The sequence below is a fragment of the Ixodes scapularis genome, unplaced genomic scaffold, assembly GCF_016920785.2.
Source record: "Ixodes scapularis isolate PalLabHiFi unplaced genomic scaffold, ASM1692078v2 PGA_scaffold3__209_contigs__length_174095766, whole genome shotgun sequence".
NCBI lineage: Eukaryota > Metazoa > Arthropoda > Arachnida > Ixodida > Ixodidae > Ixodes > Ixodes scapularis.
Genome location: NW_024609868.1, coordinates 92,877,249 through 92,897,847, shown reverse-complemented (window position 1 = coordinate 92,897,847; position 20,599 = coordinate 92,877,249). Strand labels below are relative to the sequence as shown.

The window sequence follows — 20,599 nt, the reverse complement described above, 5'->3', positions numbered from 1 at the left end:
AAAATACAAACATGCGATTGTCATTTACGGATATTGTGGATCATATTCAGACTATTTTTGAACACGACGGGAATATTTCAAATTTCGTTGAAGTATCCCTTTAAACTGGAAAAACATTTTACTCGGGAGCAGGAACGATCGAGAAACTTTTGAAGTTGGGGGAATCCATCCGGGGAACCTTTGGAATTTCCGCGCAACCCAAGTTGAGAACCCGTGGCCTGAAGCGGCAAGCAAGAGACCTTTATTTTATATTGATACTGGCTGTCCCAGAAAGCTAAATAGACTAAACCATGTACAATGGGCAAGCGGGGATGACTATTCCCCATTTCAGAGCTTCAAAGTTGGTTTGCATGCATTCAGTTTTCTTCAACTACCTCTTGTGCGCCCTCCTCCCCCCCCCCCCCGATGAATGGAATCCCCCACCACTTCCGCAGATCTACAAAGAGACCCCGAAACATCGGTGGTTGAGAACCACTGGCCTAAAGCAATCTTCCCAAAACTTTCCATCGTGCCGATTACGGCCGCACCACAGTCCCGTTGCGTAAAGGATGGTTCACAAACTTGAGACTGCTTATGACTGTGTACCTTAAAATTTCTTATGACGAAAGAATGCACTGGCGCCATCTACCAGGTGGCTGTCGAACACTCGCAGTTCCCGTTTATTTCCTTTTTTTTTTTTTTTACGCATCTTTTTTTTTTTCTTTTTTTTTTTTAACTTTAAACAGTGTTATAAACGACCACTTCTCATAGATAATACATACATTTGACCTCGAATATATCGTAAGACCTTCACTCTAGTGAAATGCAGTTACCGGGGTCACCTTATAGATGGCACCCAATGTGTCCCCTCGCTGCAAGAAATTGCAAGAACTCGGTCCTAAGGTCCAGTGAGTGAACGGGCCTCGGACTCACCTCTATGAGGTGCGGAGGCACCCAGGGGGGCTGACTGCCGCCGCCGGCCACGGCTGGGTGCTGTTGCTGGTGCTGCTGGAAGTGCTCCCCGGCCAGCTTGGCCTCAGCCTCGGCCACGCTCTGCTGCTGCTGCCTCAGCAGGGTCTCCAGGTGGGCCATCGTGGGAGCGGCCGCCTGCCGGGGCAAGGGGCACCTCATTCGCCGCTCGGGAACTTTCTGCGCTCTTCTACGGTCGGCGTAACGGGGCTCGAGTCGAAGCCTCCGGTCCGCCTCTTCCCCGATAGACCTTACGCTAAATTCACACGACTCCCAAAAATGTAGTTACGTGCGCTGAACGCCTTGCGTCTGCAGCGGCAACGGTTTATTTATTAACACCTCGAAAGCCCTACCTGGGGCATTACACGAGGGATGGGCTGCCAAAAATTGCGATACTAAAAAAAGTAACAAATACACCCGAGAACGACATACCTATACTTGGTTTCACCTTAAGGGGGGACACCACCAATTGCAATTTTTGAGAAAAAACAAATTTTCCTATTTTTGTGTATTGTGGTTCCACAACTAATAGTGTATACTCCTCCAAATTTTTGTGCAATATCTGAAGTATTTATGGAGAAATAAAACATTTTCGGTCAGCCAACGATGCAAAATCATGTATTTTTGAAATGTGAAACTTCCGTTTCCTATTTTAAAACTGCGGTAGCTTTGCACCGGTATGCTTTAGAATGATGATCATAGTCTCATTGGAAAGAGCATTTCTTCACAGTTTCAATGCATTAAACATCTTTGTTTGAGAGTAAACTCTATTCGGGCAAGAACACCATAAAAGTCCAGCTTTCACGTAGAAGAGGCCATGCATATGGCCAAGAATCGAAAAGCCCACCCTGACTGAACACAAAACTGACTAAAACCAGCATTCATCTATAGAATGTCACGTGGGTTTGTCTGCTTTGTATTTCGATGATGCTTGCCCTGCCCATACTTCCTGATGTTGGTTGGTTTATTGCAAGCATACCCAATTCCTCACTTGTTTCACAATCAATGTCCAGCTCCAGATGTCGACAACAGAATGACATACAAACAAAGCGTTTTAAGCGCGGACTCACTCAGCAAAGCCATGCTGGAGATTGGGTGTAAGCAGAAGGCACCATCCACGCTCTTGGTGCCTTTTACGTAGCTGCCACCACCACCAGTAAGAGCAAATGTAGTGGTGTGGAAACTTCAAACAGGTTTCTCTCAGTTACACTTTTTTGCAGCAACTTTCGTTTTAGGAAATCTATCATTTCAGTGAATTGCTGAATGTATTCTTTGCTGTGGATATTTCTAAACTGAAATTTAATGAGGAACGGGGCCAGACAGGGGCGGATTTAAAGGGGGGGGGGGGGGGGGGGGGGTCCGGATGTCCTGACCCCCCTCTTGATTTCCGTATGTGTAAAATTTAGGGCATGAAACGAGGGAGAGGGGGAGGGGGTTCCTAAACATATGGTACGTTGACCAACACCTGACCCCCCCTTCAGGAAATTTCTGCATCTGCCCCTGGGGCTGGGTATTTATTTTTTTATTTAAATAAAGTTCTTATTGCCAACAAGTAGAGTTTTGATGAGGAGAAAATGCCCCATTATGTGGAATGCTTTTCAAATTGACATTTTGCATTAAAAAAAACATGAATTTTAAGGTAAAAAATAAATAGCCCCCCCCCCCCCCCCTCCACCCCCACCACCATATGTTCTAGTTAAGGCTGAAGCTTAGAAATCCTTAATATTCTCCAGCAATTTTATATGATAGATTTCCTTGCCAAGTGAGGAGACTTGCATCAATAGCTCTGTACTACCTCCCCTTGTAGCTTATCGGAAAGTAGTCCTACAGAGATGAAATTTCATAGAGTGCATTTAGGCAACGAGATGAATAGACCCTCCAAATTTCACCAATATTGAGACTGGTTTAAAAGCCGACACTTGTAGGTGGTGTCACCCCCTAAGCTGAAGTATAGGCATTAATTGAAACAGACAAAAGCTGTACATACAAAGAAATAAACCGAGTTCTAAAACAAAAGTCCAAAACAAATGGCACCTTGCACATGCCTTTGTCCATGTCTTATTTCTATTATTTACTTGTAATCTTTTATGCTGCTCAGGCAGGCGCATGCAGCGCATATACCCGTGCTCCAGTGTTCTGCTAGACACTCGGGTAATTTCGTGAAAGGTCTATTCCCAACAGTGTCTCTCTCAAACTCCAAAGCAGAATGTGTTTTAGGGCTGGCTTTCAAGCTTAGGGTGTCGCGAAAAGTCGTTATGAAAACATAATAACACGGGTTCTCTCGACACCCGCCGGATGCCGAGAGAACCCGTGGTTTCTTCCTCATTGGGAATTGAACTCCAGACCCCTCGCTCCGTGGTCCTACGATCTACTCCTGCACCCGTGGAGTGAATTGGATTGGTGATGTTATGGCCACTATGTATTTGTGTTGCCGCAAAAACGTCTTACCTCGGCACTTTGCACAAAGACGAATGGCGCGAAATGCGTCGTGTGTTTCCGTAGGCATCCCTGATGGAGTACCCCAAAAGCCAAATACACAAAACAAAAAGTTAGAAAGTCGGTCGACAGTTCCCCAGTCGTGCACCTTTGTTAATTTGAAGACCCGAAACAGCAGCAGCTTCACAAAGACTCGAGGGATTAAAATCCCTCGAGTCTTTAGCGTAATGGCGAGCTTCGGCAACCCGTTTCCCGCATGCCTCGTGGCTCGGATATTAGTTGGTCGTGGAACGGGTGCTCTACCTTCTCCTCGCAAGATCTGATCTAGCAAATCTCTTCCGCATTCAAAGTTGCGGAGGGTGCAAGTTGCTTTGTCCTCGCGCTTGACGACCGTCTCAAAGTCGATTTCAAAGGAACCGTCCGGTACCCGGATCTCAAAATCTTCATTTATCTTTCCAAGCTCATCGTTGTTTGCATGCAATCGTTCGGCTACGGCGGTAATGTGGTCAATCGTAGATTCACCGTTTTGCAAAAGAAGAAATTTCCTACTTTTCGTTTTGCATTTTCAACACCTTGGCAACACCCAGCTTCGCGGCAGACTCTCCACAAGAAAGCAATCTGTTTGGCGCCAAATCGACCCCGTCACACTCACCTGGTGGGGTCCGTTGGCCCCCAGGTACATGAACGGGGGCGGGCCGTGGGTGGGCGGCATCCTGGGCACCATGGGCGACTGCTGCGGGGCCGCCGGCTGGGCCAGCTGGCCGCCCGGCACAAAATAGTTCCACAGGTACGAGGGGCCCGGGCCAGTGCCAGGCACTGCCGTGCCAGTCAGGAAGGGGGGCGTCTGCTGCACCCCACCACCCCCGGCACCCTGGAAGGGAGAGACCACCACCCGGAAAGATTGGAATCGGAGGCCGGCAGACGACTGTACCCAGCCAGAGAGAGAAATCTATGCCTTCTGGTAATGTTCTAAGGGTCACATAAAGACACTACATAAGCTACACTTCAGAGTGACGACTCTTCGGCCATCTTATTGCATCAAATAATCTAATTAATTTATTTTTATTTATTTTTACTTGTTTGATGAAGGAGGATCGACAGTTTAGGATCTTTAGGCTATGCATGAAAAAAGGGGGACTGATGCGAAGCAATGCAAAAATTTGTAGAGCCCTTCCACTTCACGTGAAGATGGAGGACCAGTGAAGCTGTTATTTTTAGGACGTCTAAGACGATGCCCAGGGGGAAATGTCTAGGACAACCTCAAGGACGACCTTCTAGGACGATTTCAAGGACGACGCATAGAGGACGACCTCAAGGACGACTTCGAGGACAATGCCTAGAGGACTATGTCTAGGACAACTTCTAGCACGTCCTTAAGGACGACTTCTAGGATGACCTCGAAAACGACGCCTAGAACGACCTCTCGGACGACTTCTAGAACGACGTGTAGAACAATCTCAAGAACGACTTCTAAGACAACCTTGAGGACGATGCCTATTGGGCAACCTCAGAGACGACTTCTAGGACGACCTTGAGGACAACGTCTAGGACGACGTCAAGGACGACGTCAAGGACGACCTCAAGGACGACTTCCAGGACGACCTCGAGGATGACACCTAGAGGACGACGCCTAGGACAACCTCTCGGACGACCTCAAGAACGACTTCTAGGACGACCTCGAGGACGATGCCTAGAGATGATAACAAGGGATCAGGACCTCACTGTCCAAAAATGCCAAGGAAGGCTGACTCACGCTGGTTGCCCCCTTTTTTTATTTTATTTATTCACGCTGGCCACGACCGATGGAGAGTTTTCTGTCAACACCCGTGGACACATCTTTTCCAAGATCCTAGCGCATAACAGCTTCGCTGTAAAAATACATTGTGGTTCTATGTGGCAGAAAAACATCTACAGTAAACTTTGTAACGGAATGTCTGAAGCTTTATCCAAAAACACAGAAAATGCCTTTTGACCCAAACGACTTTCATTTCGGTCAGTAGGGGTCGCTTGCTAAAGCCACACATAATGAAAACATGTCACACTAATGTCGCTTATATCTTTACAACCGCACTACCCGCGCGTCTCACTTCGGTATCGTTGTACAGAAGAAAGAAGCCATTACTCGATCACGCGTGTCGCAAGCGCAGATGTCGTGCCACGCACGATGCAATTGAAGCTAAATTTATCCTCGCGGGTGCCGTTTGCAGAGGCGTAGCTCGGCAGTACATTTGTCGATCTGAGCAGAAGTGGTTGCATTTGAGAAAGCTCACTCTGCCACAGTAGGTATAATCCATCAAACTCAAACCAATGCTCATCGGGAGTCACTAGGCTTACAAGTGCGTAATTTGTTGCAGAAATATGACGGTTGCTCGGCCATGGTGCCCTTCACGTTCGGCACGTAGGGTCCAGAAATGGCATGAAGGGACTCGGGCGGCGAGACAGAGGGATGCCGATTCTAACCTACCCCCTTTGACCACGGCAGAACGTGTTTGTCTCCATAGGAAGCAAATAGGGAGTGAGCATGGTTGCACAATTAGACTGAATACCTCCCTAGCTGTAGCATAAGTTAAGCACGTAAGCTTCGTAATGTGTGAATCAATGTAAGTTGTATATCTAGTTACGTCATTTCTGTACTTTAGTGCCCATACACCCTCTGCAGCATGCACAAGATGTTTCGTACACTCCACTGCGGCTGCATCCCCTACACAGCCTAGCCATTTTTTTGTCCTCCAGAAATTCTGGAACAGTCCGTGAAGAGGCACAAAAGGCAAAATGATATCACCGGAGCTTCCCAACACTGTATCTAAAGCTCAGGAAGTTTCATCCCTTGTTCATAACTATCACCAACTGTGCCCTGCAATAGGCAATAAAATGACGGTGCCCACGAGGCAATTGGGGAATGAAGTGTCGATGCTCTAAGCAGAGTCTCTAAGGTCACACATTTTGACGGCATCTTGTTGACATTTGTTTTCCCCACTGACACTCAGAATTTCAAATGTGCCACACTCGAATGATCATAGGTTGGCATAGAAAAGAAACTTGCACTCGCGAGCCCATCTCACAGCACGTCATAAAAGAAATACTGCACCGCACAAACTTTGTGAATGAAGAAGCTCCTTTCAGATAGCTGGAAGTATGAATAGTGGCAGTCCACGTGCCTGCATTTCTTTCACGGTGGACAGCTAAAGCCACTGCCTTGGAAAAGCCTGTTGTTCCGATCGTGAGTGTCCCTTGTCACTCGAGCCCACAACCGAAATACAAGCTCAAACACAACTTTTAACACATGCTTAGTTAATTTGTCCATTTTGTAACAGCCTTGCCAGTAAAGAGAGCCCTCAACTTCTACAAGAGAGCATGTTGGAGGTGGTACTATTAACTCTGCAGCCAACTGTACATATCCCTCGTAATAAGATAGCTAGATTTCAGCGGGCAATATACCTAAATGTAGATGCACAAACTGCAACACAATTGGCGTGCGGACACAGAAAAAAAAAAAGATGAAAATTAAACCACTCTAAAACACAACTGTGTAGTCACGCGACGCAGTGAGGTTACAGGACCCGACACGACGTGTAGGGGACCCGACGTTACCCGATTCAATCAAATTGTTGGCGCCGCGCGCGACACCATAACTTCACACCGTGACATCAGGTCCCATGACACCCCATGCAAGCCATGGATGAACACGAAATCCGAGTTATCCTCCATTAGAATGCAACTGTGCGTGAAAAATACCACCGAAGTGAGCTGAAAGAAAATGCCTAAATGAGTTGGGCAGCCCCTCACCACCCCGAGATGCGGAGGCTGCTGGGGCGGAGGAATCTGCGCCACGCCCGGGTCGAAGGTGAGAGGCGGAGTGGGCCCGCCCAGTGGCTGGGGAGGCCTCCCGTTGGTTGGCAGGTAGGGCATGTTCACCCTGCCACTGCCAATGCCACCGTTTCCCACTGCATGTCTGCAGGCAAAGGGATTATTTACAAACTGAGTCCAGTCCTATCTGAAATTTGGCTGCTAGTCAAACAGTAGCGTTATTCACAAAAGGACTTCTTGCAGAAATGCCGATTGGTAGATCAAGTTTTCCCAAAGAGACCTGGGCCTCCGAAGAAGTTAAAAACTTCAGAGGCTCCTGAAGGGTTCCTTTTAGAGCTCTTCTTACCAACTTTAGGTATCTTCATGCTTCGATCTGCCACGAGACTAACATTAACACTGAGACACTTCTTTGTGACAGACGCTAATCCTCCTTCACAGAGCACAGTTATGCTTCAATTAAATCTAATGCAACGAATACAGATTCCAGAAGTTGGTAAATTTCTATTTGTGTGGCAGAAAAATCCTCCAAGCCTAGAACAATACTAACTCGGTACGGTTTCCACTGGAGCTTCCCCACATCCCCAATAGTGTCGGATACAACCGTATTTACTTGCATAATGAGCGCACCCCCCCACAACAGGATATCTGGATTTTTTTTTTCTCACATAATGAATGCACTTTTAGTTTTCGGTTTCGCAAGTCTTGAACTGTGTCCAACTTAGCCAACTAGCCACCAAGCCCGCCAATTTTCTTTTGCCACCAAGCGGCCAGGCCAAGTCAAGCCAAGCCAAGCCAAGCCGCTCCCGTAAAGGCTGCAATAGACCCTTCCCGAAATTCAGTCTGGCCACTTTGATCACTATCATCATCATCGGAAAAATGGCATATGTGCCATACCAATGGCGGCATTCTATTTATTGATGAAGGAACATGCTAAAGATACTCCTAAGCTGAGGATTCGAGGCCTATACATTCTAGACGTTAGCACGTTGCAAAACCGGAATTGAATGCAAGCGCTGCGTAAGTGTTCATTTCTCTAATTCGAGCCCAGTGAACCTGTTACTGGCACAAAATCGACTTCGAAACCCCTTGACTTATAGAACTTTATCAAGGCGTCTGTCTGGGTTGGCGCTTCGTTCTGACTGGTTGCATCGTTGTGGGAATCTAGACTGGATGATATGATCCAGAAAAAGCTGTATAGCGAAAAGTTTATTCTCGTATGCCGTTGACATGCAAAAGTGACGGTGCCCGATAAAATACTGCAGGCTACGGGTTCATTGCCGCCATTCGTATGGCAGAAGTTAAACCGCCATTTCAGCCACCAGATGGCGCTGAATTTCGGAAAGGGTCTATTGCATGGTAGCAGAAGTAATCAACTGTGAAACGGAGCGGCGTGCATGCCTAGCAAAGCTGGGGTCAAGGGATTGCCCAGCCCCGGACTTGCTTTGTCCATCAGATGCATTGATGTCAACAAACACGCTGTCGTCCGCGATCCGCTTTCGGGCAGTGATATTGTGAAATAAGGTTAAGCCTAAGAACGGTCATGTTGCCCTCCATGCTGAGTGAGCTTCGAAGGGCGCTTTCTCTTCGGCAAAAGGCATGCCAAAAGCACCCTAAAAAAGGTTTGAAATTTATAGAGCATGGTTACTGTGTGCACCCACGACCAGCAATGGGTGCGCCTCCGTCAGTGGAGACATGCCGCAATAACCTGCCATGTCATATTGGCAACTAAAATGACATTTCCGCAAAGTGTGTAAATGCAAAAATTTTACCCCACGTAATGAATGCAGCACCAAATATGTGCCAATTTTTTGGGGAAAAAAGTGGGTTCATTATGTGAGTAAATACGGTATAGGCAATTCACCAGATGATTCTTCTAAGAAAATAATCTTGTAAAAAACAAGTCCCGGCTCATTCCCCATAATTTTGATGTGTCGGCACGACCGTTATACGAATTCCTGTTCACTCAAAATATACATGGTTGCAGAAGGTATAAATGATTGTTACCCTGAATTTACAAGGAATGAAGTAAGAAGTAATTGATTTCAAAATAGAACAGGCGGCAAATAGAACAAGAACAAAGACGAGAAGATGAACAGATGAGAATGGTGACTTATAGCTGACCTTTCTTTGCAATGGCATTGAAGTACAAGTGCAGTAGATGCCATACAAACAATTTTTTTAGCTGTAAGCCTTAGCAAAACAATTTAGTCTAACATGGTTCAAATTCACAATGCCCCATGGAGCCAACTTTCCAGAACCTAAAAATATTTAAAGAGAAAGACTCACTGAAAAGACTGAGGTTGCTGATGCCAGCGCATGTGCTCAGGCTTGTCATCCATGTGGTGGTTGTTTTGGGTGGGAAGGAGCTGGAAAAAGAGCATTCACCTTCACTGCTTCTGCTTCAACCGAACAGGAGTAAAACTACTGTCACAAAGGATTCCGGAACAAGACTACCTCCGGCAACTAAAACGAGACAAATATAGTATCAGAGTAGTTCCTCTATCAGTTTCTAGAACACTATCTCTTTAACTCTCAACCAACTTTCTGCAGCAAACCTTGGTTTCTTTGTGCACTGCATAGGAGAATTTCTTGCATCTGGACTAAGCACCAGGCGCGACTGTCTAAGGAAAGTATCTTTTATGAGCCCAAGTTTGACCCGGCGGACAACAGACTAGGTGCAAAGCCAGAAAATACGGTACCCGTTATGGGCTCCCAAATACGATGTAAAAATTCCCACTGACCATTTCGTTGGTCGTTGGCCTCCTGGCACCGTGATTGTCCATGACAACTGGTGTGCCTCTCTGCTCCCTTTGTTGGAAAATGGCCTGCCCACATGCACACAAAAAGAGACTAAAGTATATCACACTGTACCTCTGGAATTCCTAACCCAGAGATATAATGCTACTCAGTGTCAGTACTGAAATAAATCAGTGTTCCAAAATTCAAAAATCCAAAGGGCATCCTAGCACCAGTGCCAAAATCGACAAGAGCACAAATGCACGTTCCAGAAACAAGCGTGGTTGCACGCAGCTCTCAAAGCACATATACCGGTGTCTGGAAAAACAAAAACTGCAGAGCTGCGTTTCAAACACACTTTATGCGTGACACCTCAAGTTTGATCACAGGTAAAAGCCGGGACCAACCTGAACAAATCTGTGCAGAGAGGTAAGTGCCACGTCACGAGTACATTTTCAGAGTTTAGTTTCATGCGCTGATTGCGATGCAAGAAAAAAATCGCCTCGATTAGACATTACGTCAAATGCAACAAACGTGCGATGGAATTTGACGGGGTCTTTGCCAAGCGGCACCTATTGGAACAAAATGCGACCCGACGCGTGACAAACAAATTGCAAACGTATAAAGGACTTCTCTTCTTCCTCGTTCGTGCATCTCTTCTTTGGGGACATCGCATCATTTTCTACAATGTGCTGCTGCGCGTAGAGTCTGACGCCGTGAAATGTCTCCGAGCCTACTGAATTATTTCACTAATATGCAGTTCCTACCCCATAGGTGGCAGAGGGGGGGGAGAGGGGTGCATTAGCACACCACTATCTTTGCCCCCTCCCTCCGCACAACCTATGCATGGCACTACATCATTGGTCGTGCGTGCTACATTAAATCAACAGCTGCACTCCGTCGCTGACACTCTCCCGTGGCTTTGCTACGGTACGATTGACATCAGTGAGCGAGGTCCTTGCAGGGTTCTCTTACAAAGCTGTCACTTTCAAAAGTAACATAAATACCTTACCTCTATGTATAAAGTCGGAATTAAGCGGAAGGTGTATTCGCTCGGCTCGTATATTTTTGCATGTGGACGTAGATTTGTCCTTACTTGTGCGGTACTTTGGTAGTGCCTGACCAAACTGTCACAAATAGCGCGACAGCCGTGTGACTAGTGCCACTATGGGTCAAGTGGCAATCTGATGCGATGTCGGGTCACCTGACGCAATGGTTACACTTTGGTGTCGCAGCGTCGTGTGTCGCGCGACGCAGCGAGACGTTACAGTGTGGCGACACCGCGACGTCGTGGCATGACTGCCTTCTAGCTAATGACGTCATGTGATCGATGATGTGCATTTCCAAATGAAATAAGCAAAAGTAACATGTCATGGTTTGATCGCCCAATGCTTCACAATAGCATGACGTCGCACTGCAAAGGCCGACCCTCATAACATGCTCAGCATTAAAAAGAAACTCCAATTTCCCGCTTCTTCAAACAGCAATAAAACTCCAGTTGAAACTAGACACAAAAATCACTTCAGCAAGAGGTTTACAACCCGTGAGGAAAACAGACACTTGCCACTGAAGGAAAAAAAAAAAAACAGCAAAAGGGGGGATGAGGTTCAAAGGGACCATCTGGTGCCTGGAGGACCGACCTGCATGGCGGCATTGCGCGTGGGTCGCCGGTCCTTGCGCTTGCCGGCGTCGTTGACCTTGCCCAGCTGCCCTTCCGCCTCCAGCTTAAAGCGCACCTCCGGCACGGGCCCGCCGTCCGAGCCAGGGCCCTTTTCGCACGGAGACGCCAGAGACGACACACCTGCAAGAAAAGAAGCGGCAGCTCAGCTATTTTCATACGACGCGTAGAACATTGGATACAATCTGTCCCAAGGGTTATCTAATGTCTCCAAGAAGCGAAAAAACCCGCATAAGCGCCCATTTGCCACTCAGCACAGGGAAAGAAGGCGGGTGGGGGCTACACACGGGTGAGCTAAAACATGACGAAGGACAGAGGAGAATAAAATAAACTATGCACTCAAAATAGAAAGACGATACAAGTAGTCCATAAAAAAAGAAATTAAGTGTCACAGTTTTAATTACTGCCGCATTTAGTAGGTAGAGAAAACGAACGGGTGAAATGAAACCACTACGTATACAGCTTCTTCGCAAGACCATGGCCACTAGACAAGCTACGCTTCAGAGTCGCGGCACTTCTGTCATCTCGTTGCTTAAAATCATTGTTGCCCGAATACCTGAAACTTCATCCAAAGCCGCAGGAAGTGTCGTTTCGTCCTCCGGAAACATTAAAACGGTCCACAACAGAACAAAACGACATTGCCCGAGCTTCTCGACGCCACGTCCAAAAGTCAGGAAGTCGAACTGTCGAATCGTGATTACAGCCAATTGTGCCCACTCCGCAGTAGGCACGAAATTCCCCGACCCCCCGCAAGGCGGCCGGGAAATCAAGTGTTGTGTGACAAACTCAGTTCGAAACATTCTTCCTTAATCTCCCCTAAACAGCCCAAACATACATCCATTGTCCCAATCGCAGCCCAGCCACCACAGCGATGCTCTAGTGCAGGGGTTCTCAAACTGGGTTCCGGGGAACACAAGGGTTCCACGAGCTGGTCTCATGGGTTCCGCGAACACTCAAATTGCAACCCCCCTCCCCCCCATGCTGCAGGCTGCACAGCAGGACTATGCAAAGCGCCTTCATCTCACTTTGTACTGACATCGCGATTGATATGGTGGGGATATATGGGAAGCAGCACAAGCCAAATTGCCTACAATTGTGCATCTGTTTCTTCTCGGTCGGCAAATATAGAGGGGAGGAGGGGAGGGTTCCGCGGCAGTTTTTGAGGCTTCCTGGGGCTCCGCGAGACCAAAAAGTTTGAGAACCCCTGCTCTAGTGAGACTCCGTGAGAATTCCCTCGCCCTCTACTGCGTCCACAGACAGCCGCTAGCGGGCACCTTAGTCGGGCCAGCCCCGTCCTTTGTATTTGATACTCTAGGCATACCGTTATTTGGGCACGACTTTCCACGCCCCCATCGTAAACGTCCCTTTCGGATCCCTCTTCCCCGAGAAAGTGTGAAAGTCCCACGGTCGCCCACAGCCTGAGAAACGCGGGGCATGGTATGTCAATGGCATCTAACGATCGCTCCGCAGTAAATACGTAACACTGCGGCATTCACCAATGAGAACGTAGAAGGACATATTACGACGCAAAAAACATGTCCAAAATTTCGGCGTCCCAAAAATTGGGCGGCGACCATAATCACCGACAGCTTATGATTCAAAAACATGGGGCGCGATTTATTACACTGAGATTTCGGGCATGCCCAATTATTCTCACAATTTCAAATGGGCCATGAAATGAATTTTGGGCTGGGATAGATGAATTTAGATTGAAATTTTACTATTTTCACATCGCTTAGTGGGCGAAAAGAGTCAAAAGAGTGTCAAAAGTCAAAAGCCAAAAGCCTCCTTTCAGTGATGCTACTGCGAAATTGTGACTTGGAGCAATTTTTGGAGCACTTTGGAGCACCTAAAATTTATCTTGGAGTACTTTGAAGTGCATAAATAAGAGATATTAAGCACCTAACTATCGCTTTCCAAAGTACTTTTAAGCATGCAGTGATGAAATATTTAGATCACCTAAATTTGGCTAAAAGAATTTTTAAAGTTTGCAAATCTCCTGCCAAGTTGTTATTTTTTTTTTTTTTCGCTGTAGACAGTATAAGTTGTCTTGCAATGATGGTCTCTAGAGGCTTAACTACGAAAACTAGTTCTTTCATAGGAATCCAATGTGAGGGATTACTAAACAGATCTTCCTGATATAAAACAGTTGACACGACTGTTGACTTAAGTGACTTTGCATTGTTTATTTTGAACAGAAAGAACCTATCAAAGATCCACTCCTTTTGCAGCTTTTCGTTCATGCCTGCCTGCTTATTAATGTGCTCAGAAAGGCTTGCATTTGCCTCAGAAAGAAGCACCTACCCCGGTTAACAGCACAGCCGCTAGGTGTCCTTCACTTTGTTGCGGCTCAGGTTGTGTGTGGCTAAGATAGGTGGCGCAAGTCGCCGCCTAATATGGCCAGTCAAGCAATTTGGCGCAATATGGCGCATTTTTATCAGGATAGCGCAGGAAGTTGCCTCTGGTGCAAAATAGCACATTTGGCGCAAGAGTAGAGTCACTGTGCTCTTCGGTACAAAAATTTGAAAACATAGCAGACTATTTCGTGACTTCTTTCCTTCGAAAGCTATCAGCCTTTTCACTCCGATACATCCGCAATACCCAAAGGACGTGAGCCAGCCATAGCTCACGCATTGGATATGAGCACTCCCCTATACTATTCCATTCACCCCTAAGGTGACAGTGCGGTGGGAGCAACGCACTTGTTGGACCAATCAGCCGCCTTCCTTTCATCACCTGCCCCCTCTCTGCACGTGGGTATGCACAAGGGAGCGTGATCGCGCAGCAAAAAGATAGTAGTGTAACTGGCCCAACAAGCACTTAACTTCCACAGCGCTCAACTTAGGAGTGAATGGAGGATAGTTGCAAGCACTAAGTAGTGTGGGAGCCACGGGGGGAAAGCAACTTTTGAGCGAATTTTGAGCGAAGGAGCGAATCTTCTAAGGTGATAATGGCTGCATGCGGGTACACAAAGAAAGGTCCGAGCAAGAGGGGAGTTCCTCTTCCCCTCCTCTTGAACTGCTGGCAATATACTCTCGCCACTGTACCTTCAGTAACTTTGTGAGATTTATGAGTTGAGGAGGAAAGCTAAGAATAAAGTTGAAAAATCATTTCATAGCCCCTTTAGGAACTGCCACTCGCCCCATAGAGTTAATGTATAACAGTGACTGAAAATCCAGACAATGTAGACCTCGTTGCTAGATTTTTCTGACTTTTTAGCGGCCATGGTACCGCCACCGCAAACCGAGTCGCCACAATTTTTTGTTGTTTCAGTTCCTGTAGCCTCGACACCACATTCTACACGTCATAAGCCAGGAAGAGGCGCTGTCTATAAAGCACAAAAGCTGGAGTGAGGCTATAATCGAAATGGTTGCTTCTTTTTCGTGCCATGGAGGTTGAATTGATTGGCGCTTTTGTTTTGTGGCATCCACGGAGGGATTGTGGTCGTCTAGATGCCCGAAAACCGCTTCGCTGCCAGCCGCCGTTCTTTGTTTATAGTGCCTTTTATCGACAACCTGACTGACGCTGTCAGACATTCGAGAAGTTCACGGACGTGGACAGTGACTCCGTGCTGACCTGTTTATCCAGACATTTAGTATATACTTCAAAATACCGCGGAAGCACTATTAACATTTTCCAAACTTGTGAATTCTGCAAATTATATGTCAAGTGCCCGATTTCACCTGACAAGCGTCCATGTCTCGATCAACCCAGTTTTCAGTGAAAGTGGAGTGGGAGCTCCCCCAGTATTTTACGGTAAAGGGGCAGCACAGAAATTTCCTAACCGAATTATTTTTTTTTGGAACGCTGGGTTATTCAGATTTTTGCGCGATCCCAATCAAATCCCAAAAATTCGGTCGGCGACTTATAAAGTTGCACGCTCACCTTGCTTCCTGGGGTCCGCCTCGGGGTCGATGGCCAGTTCCTGTATCTGCTGCATCACCTGGTTCGACATGGCCTCCGTGTAGTGACTGGCAGTGTATTTGGGGGGCTCGTCCGACGAAACTGTGATCAGGCTTTTGCTGCGCAGCAAGGTCAACAAACACCCCCCTCAGTCGAGGGTCATTTCTTCCGCAGAAGTGCACCGGTTCCTCCCTTGCGTGAGGGACAGAAAAGCTACCACATTCGCATGGGGTTCGGACAACCACTCGCTTCTACCAAAAAGAACTGAGCCAGAACGATCGGCTTGGGCTGTATGCGAAGTTGGACGACGCTGGCAGGGCTACAAGAATGTGCCGCGGAAAGTGCGCCACGGCTCTGGCGTTTTCACATGACACAAACATGGTGTGCAAACGTTGACCTAAAAAGAGCTTGGCCATCAGTGGAGAAAACTGAACCGATGGACTGAAAACAAAAAATTAATCTTCCTTTTTCTCGAGAATTAATTCTTCGGACACAAATCTCCTAAATAATGAGTGTGGTCTTCGTCATTCCAGTCACTGGGTTCACGGTGCAGTGACTATGTTTTCTATTTTGTCTTGGCTGCCAGTTCAAGTTATTAGCAGACTCTTTAGCATGTCGGCATCGTTAGAAAGCTTAGATTTAAAATATAACTCAATCTAAGCAAAGCATTTGCAATTCAATGGCGGACACCTCCCACGCAGACTAGTTGCATGTGCACATGCGTGTGCTTTCAGGTGGCAAGGAGGATAGTGGGCAGAGAGCCTGAGCAAAGGTTGAAGATGCAGACGATCAATGCTTTCCCCTCCTCCTCGCACCCTGTGTTGCCAACGCGGTCCACAAACCATGTGACACCAATCGAGCACTTGGAAACGCTCTCAGATCTAGGCAGACTAATAATAGTTAGTTGTTGGCATTCTTACCCCGTCATGATGACCCGGCCGAGCATCTCGGCAAGGTCGAGCAGCCGGCTGGCCCTCAGGTCGCTCGTGTCCGCCTTGCTAAGGATGGGGCTGCCGTTGTCAAAGTGCAGTTTCCTGCGAGTTCGAAATCGGTGCCCCCGAGACGACGGTAATCACAACCAAACCATTCTCTCCCATTGGCTCAACAGCCCAGCCGCAGGCATAGTTAACGACATCAAAGAGGAGTGCGGCGAACGTTCCTGCCGTTGAAGAACTACCACTGATCCTGCGAGATCTCTCTCTCTCTACAGATAGTAAATAATAGTAGTAATAATCTCTACTATTGGCTGGGGAGAGCCGCAGCACCACAGAAAGGCAACAGCTCCTACCACGAGGCCTGCTGTGCTGCGCCTAGCGACAGTGACTACACTGACGATACCGTGTTTGCACGATTCTAACGCACACTTGTTTTCGCCAAAATCGGTGCCCAAAATTAGATGTACGTTACAATTGAAACCAAAAACCGAAACTCAAGAAAAACGCAATGCTTGGTATAAGGTGGCTAGCTCCATCGCCATCGTGACCGTTTGTTTACGTTTGCCATTTTGGTATCCGTATCATGCCCATTTTCTCGCATCTACGGACTTGTGTCTAAACAAAAAAAAGAACTCCACTAGGAGGCTTTATTTAAACGAAAGGCCACAACGCTGCCAGAAAAAGATAACAACAGAGCAGCACTGCTTGGCTTCGCAATCCCAGCCCCCCGACGAGCTCGCAAAGTGCTGTTTGAAAGACTACCATACCAGAGGCGACGGCTGTGCACTTGTACATGTGCAAGAAGCGCGGCCCTTTAAAAGCTATAGATGAAAGCACGCATTAATTACCTTTCCGGACAATGAAGAACCATCGTTGCACTCTGACAACGGCGACTAGTGCACGGCATTTATTTATGTGTTGACATGCGTTTCATAAAACCTGTTCTATGAGGTATGTGGTCAACTTCTTTTTTTTTTTCCTGCGTGGTATAATCAACAGCAATTTACCTTTTAATTATCAGGAAGCTAAATCTGCCTGCACATTAAAATTGGGGGCACGTTAGAATCGTGCAAACATGGTACAAGGAGAAGTGTGGCTCACAGCAGTGTACTCCTCCAGTTTAATGTTTGGCATACAACAGCGCAAGGAAACAAGAAATGCGCCCAAACGGCAGGGACAGAAACGTGAAGGACAAGATTCGAGACAACACAAAACTTTCTCTGTGTCATAAATTTTCGTTTGTCTTTTCGCTGTCTGCACAATTGCTACTATTACCTCACTGCTACGGTAGGTCTTTGGCATGCTTGGCGCTTACCTGTGGGCTTCTTGAAGAGGAAGGAAGCACTGCAGGTCCCAGTCCTCGGGCAGGGGGACTTTCATGACTGAGGAGAGATGTGCGAAAATAAGAAGTAGCCCAGGCATCGGGTTCACACCCACAACTAATGGAACGCCCTTTGGGACAAACTGGGGAGAGCGGCCACGCGACAACTTACACTTCTCTTTTGCAAGGTCGGCGGGAAGGACAGTGACTAAGGCGTTGAGCAGCTTGCAGAAGCCGTGCCAGATCCTGCGTGGTTAATAGAAAGATACAATGAGATCTTCCCTATCGAAAGTTGAAATAACAGCAGAAAGTGGGGCTTCGTTTCTAAATATTTATTAAATTCGAACCAAATAGAATTCCCCAATACTTTGTGTGAATAGGTACATATTGCAGGAGCAAAGGTGATTATAAGCAGCTGCAATGAAGCTTGAAGCAAGCCCCTACCCAAGTACCCACAGCAAGTAAGCTGTGGATCTTTGCTCAATTCGGATTTATAAACCATCTGTACAATCATGACAATTACAACATGTAACTAAATGAAACACAGTGGAGCAAGCTCCCACATGGTATTTTATGGACATTTGTAAAAGCCATTTCTGAAACAAGAGTTTTGTGTTTGTTTATTGTCTGCAAGGAAAACGCAGGTGGATATAAGCCCAAAGAAAATTGAGTCATTAACAAAACGTGAGCACAAAAAATTGATGTCGCAATATGGAAAAAAAACACGCTCGTAACAAACGTCTCCATTTTAAAATATCTCTTGTTACGTGAAGAGTAAGCGGGTGGGCATTTACATAAAGCAAGCCCACTGCGAACCTAAACAGTTTGTAACTATAATTGTTTCATATAACAGGAACCTTTTCTTTATAAGGGGGGCTGTAACGAGACTTTTAGAGTGTTTCACGCACGAGTACTAAGCGGCCCTCACTGTGGTTTGCGAACAAAAGCCTCGCCATGCAGCAGGTCTTGCTTGTGCAAGAGCCAGTCGAGGATCAACTTCACCACGGGAACGCTGCAGCAGTCCCGCATGTCCCTGGGGTCCTGAAGCGCGTGCATGGGCAGCAAGAAGGCGTGCAGCATACTCGCTGAAACAGGAGATGAAAGGCGGCACGGCATTCAAAGCAAGGAAGTTGGGCAATTTGAAATCTCAATTTCATGGGGCATTTGAGACAGACGCATCCTGCATGCAAGAATCAACTTCAATACAGCATTTAAACGTTGAGCAACATACGCCGAGAGGCTAAACATATTTTTTAATGCCCGTTGCTCGTCGACTAAACTCGCACGGTTGTCGGGGAATGTTGGAGCTGGAGCTATCGAAGGTGCAGATAGAAGAAAAACCTATGCAAGAATATTCAGTGAACTTTGCTAATTGACCATTTATTAATTTTTAATGGAAAGGCAACTAACCTCTGTTCGGCAGTTTTGTGCTTGCTCATTTCACAAACTGGGAGCTTGCCATTCGCTGCGTGTCTAACTTCCCAGATTTTCGCAAGTTTTTTCCCCAGCAATTTGAAAACAAAATTTCTTGACAACTAGAGTAAAGCAAAGAGGTTTGATTTCCCTAGAAATATAAGGAAATTCAACCTGCATGAAACATCCAAAAATTTTGATCCCCGGAGCAAAATAATCTCGCATATAAAATTGGGAGACACGGAACGCCCGAAGCATGTCTCGAGCTCCTCCCACCACCAAGGCCATATACATATTTACCAACTATAATCACGCTGACCAAAACTGCTCCATTAGCCCAGGGGATAGGCTATCGGATCAGTGAGTGAGAGGTCGCCGGTTTGATTCCTGCGAGGGAAGCAGTCCCTTGTAGGGACAACCGACCGTGTCAACTATACTTCTATACTTCTGTTACAACGTTTTGTGATGCCCTATGGTCACCGACAACTTACAAAGTGAGGATGGCAGGCCGTTTCCTTCTAACACCCTGCCTCCGGCACACGCTCTTTGCCCTCCTCCTTGCTTTGGCTGCACGAGCAAACTTTAAGCTCACGAGACGCTGAAATGTTATCGAAGGTGGCAAGCTCGCGCTAAAGACTTAAACTTCTCCCTGCCCTTCTCATTCTGTCAGTGACTATGGTGCAATTTATACCGATAACGAAAAAACCTGACAATTTAAACTTATGACTGATTATCGTCGTATACTGACTAAAAACTGATTGTCATAAGCGGTACATCACTATCGGTGGTATCATTATAAGTGGGTTGCACCGTATAGGCTTTCAACCCGGCCCTACCCGTTGTGCGTTAATACGGTCGGTGACAAGTTGAGACCGGCAAGGAGCAGCTTCGGTTGTCCCGCCTACGGCCCAAGCTTCCTGCCTTCAACTATGCTTCCACAACTCGTGCGCGTGCATGACCAAAGCAAGGCGGAAGGCCGGGAGTTCCGAAGACTCGCCTTACTGTTCTCGCACTGTCAGTGACCGCAACAAAGCCCGTTTGGAGAGTGGCCACGGCCAAGACCGACAGTAATGGCAGTCACCGACCAACAAAGTCCAGCAGCAGCTGCAGGGCCCTGGCACGCTCCCGCGGCAAGGCGGCGGGTCCCTCCTCCGGCCGGCCGTCGGCCGCGGCCTCCCCGGACTCGGGCAACGTCCTCGGTGACCCCCGGTGGTGCCGGGCGCAGTGCTGGTGGCCGAACATGGACACGGCCACCATCTGCAGCAGCTGCCAGGTGTCCAGCTTCTCGGCAATCACCAGCGCCGGCAGGCACGCCGTCAGGGAGCCCAGCAGACCCTCTGCCCTCTTCAGGTCTGTGCGTGGAGCGGGCAGTCGTCGAGCAGTTAGCGGACACCCGACCGCCGCGGTTGGCGGAACGGTCGA

The 20,599-nt window shown here is 47.4% G+C and overlaps 1 protein-coding gene across 1 annotated transcript in view; it reads right to left on the bottom strand.

Annotated features, from left to right (window-relative positions):
• LOC8051279 (protein SMG7) overlaps positions 1-20,599 on the bottom strand; it is a 63,719-nt gene that overhangs the window by 13,867 nt on the left and 29,253 nt on the right. The window contains exons 10-21 of the mRNA XM_029975618.4: positions 20,263-20,529; positions 18,693-18,849; positions 17,937-18,010; positions 17,759-17,825; positions 16,429-16,542; positions 15,491-15,627; positions 11,568-11,728; positions 9,933-10,016; positions 9,478-9,557; positions 7,171-7,336; positions 4,037-4,255; positions 913-1,086 (exon numbers count right to left, since the gene is read on the bottom strand). Coding sequence (XP_029831478.3) covers positions 913-1,086; positions 4,037-4,255; positions 7,171-7,336; positions 9,478-9,557; positions 9,933-10,016; positions 11,568-11,728; positions 15,491-15,627; positions 16,429-16,542; positions 17,759-17,825; positions 17,937-18,010; positions 18,693-18,849; positions 20,263-20,529 — 1,700 coding nt within the window. The remainder of the gene's footprint in view (positions 1-912; positions 1,087-4,036; positions 4,256-7,170; positions 7,337-9,477; positions 9,558-9,932; positions 10,017-11,567; positions 11,729-15,490; positions 15,628-16,428; positions 16,543-17,758; positions 17,826-17,936; positions 18,011-18,692; positions 18,850-20,262; positions 20,530-20,599) is intronic.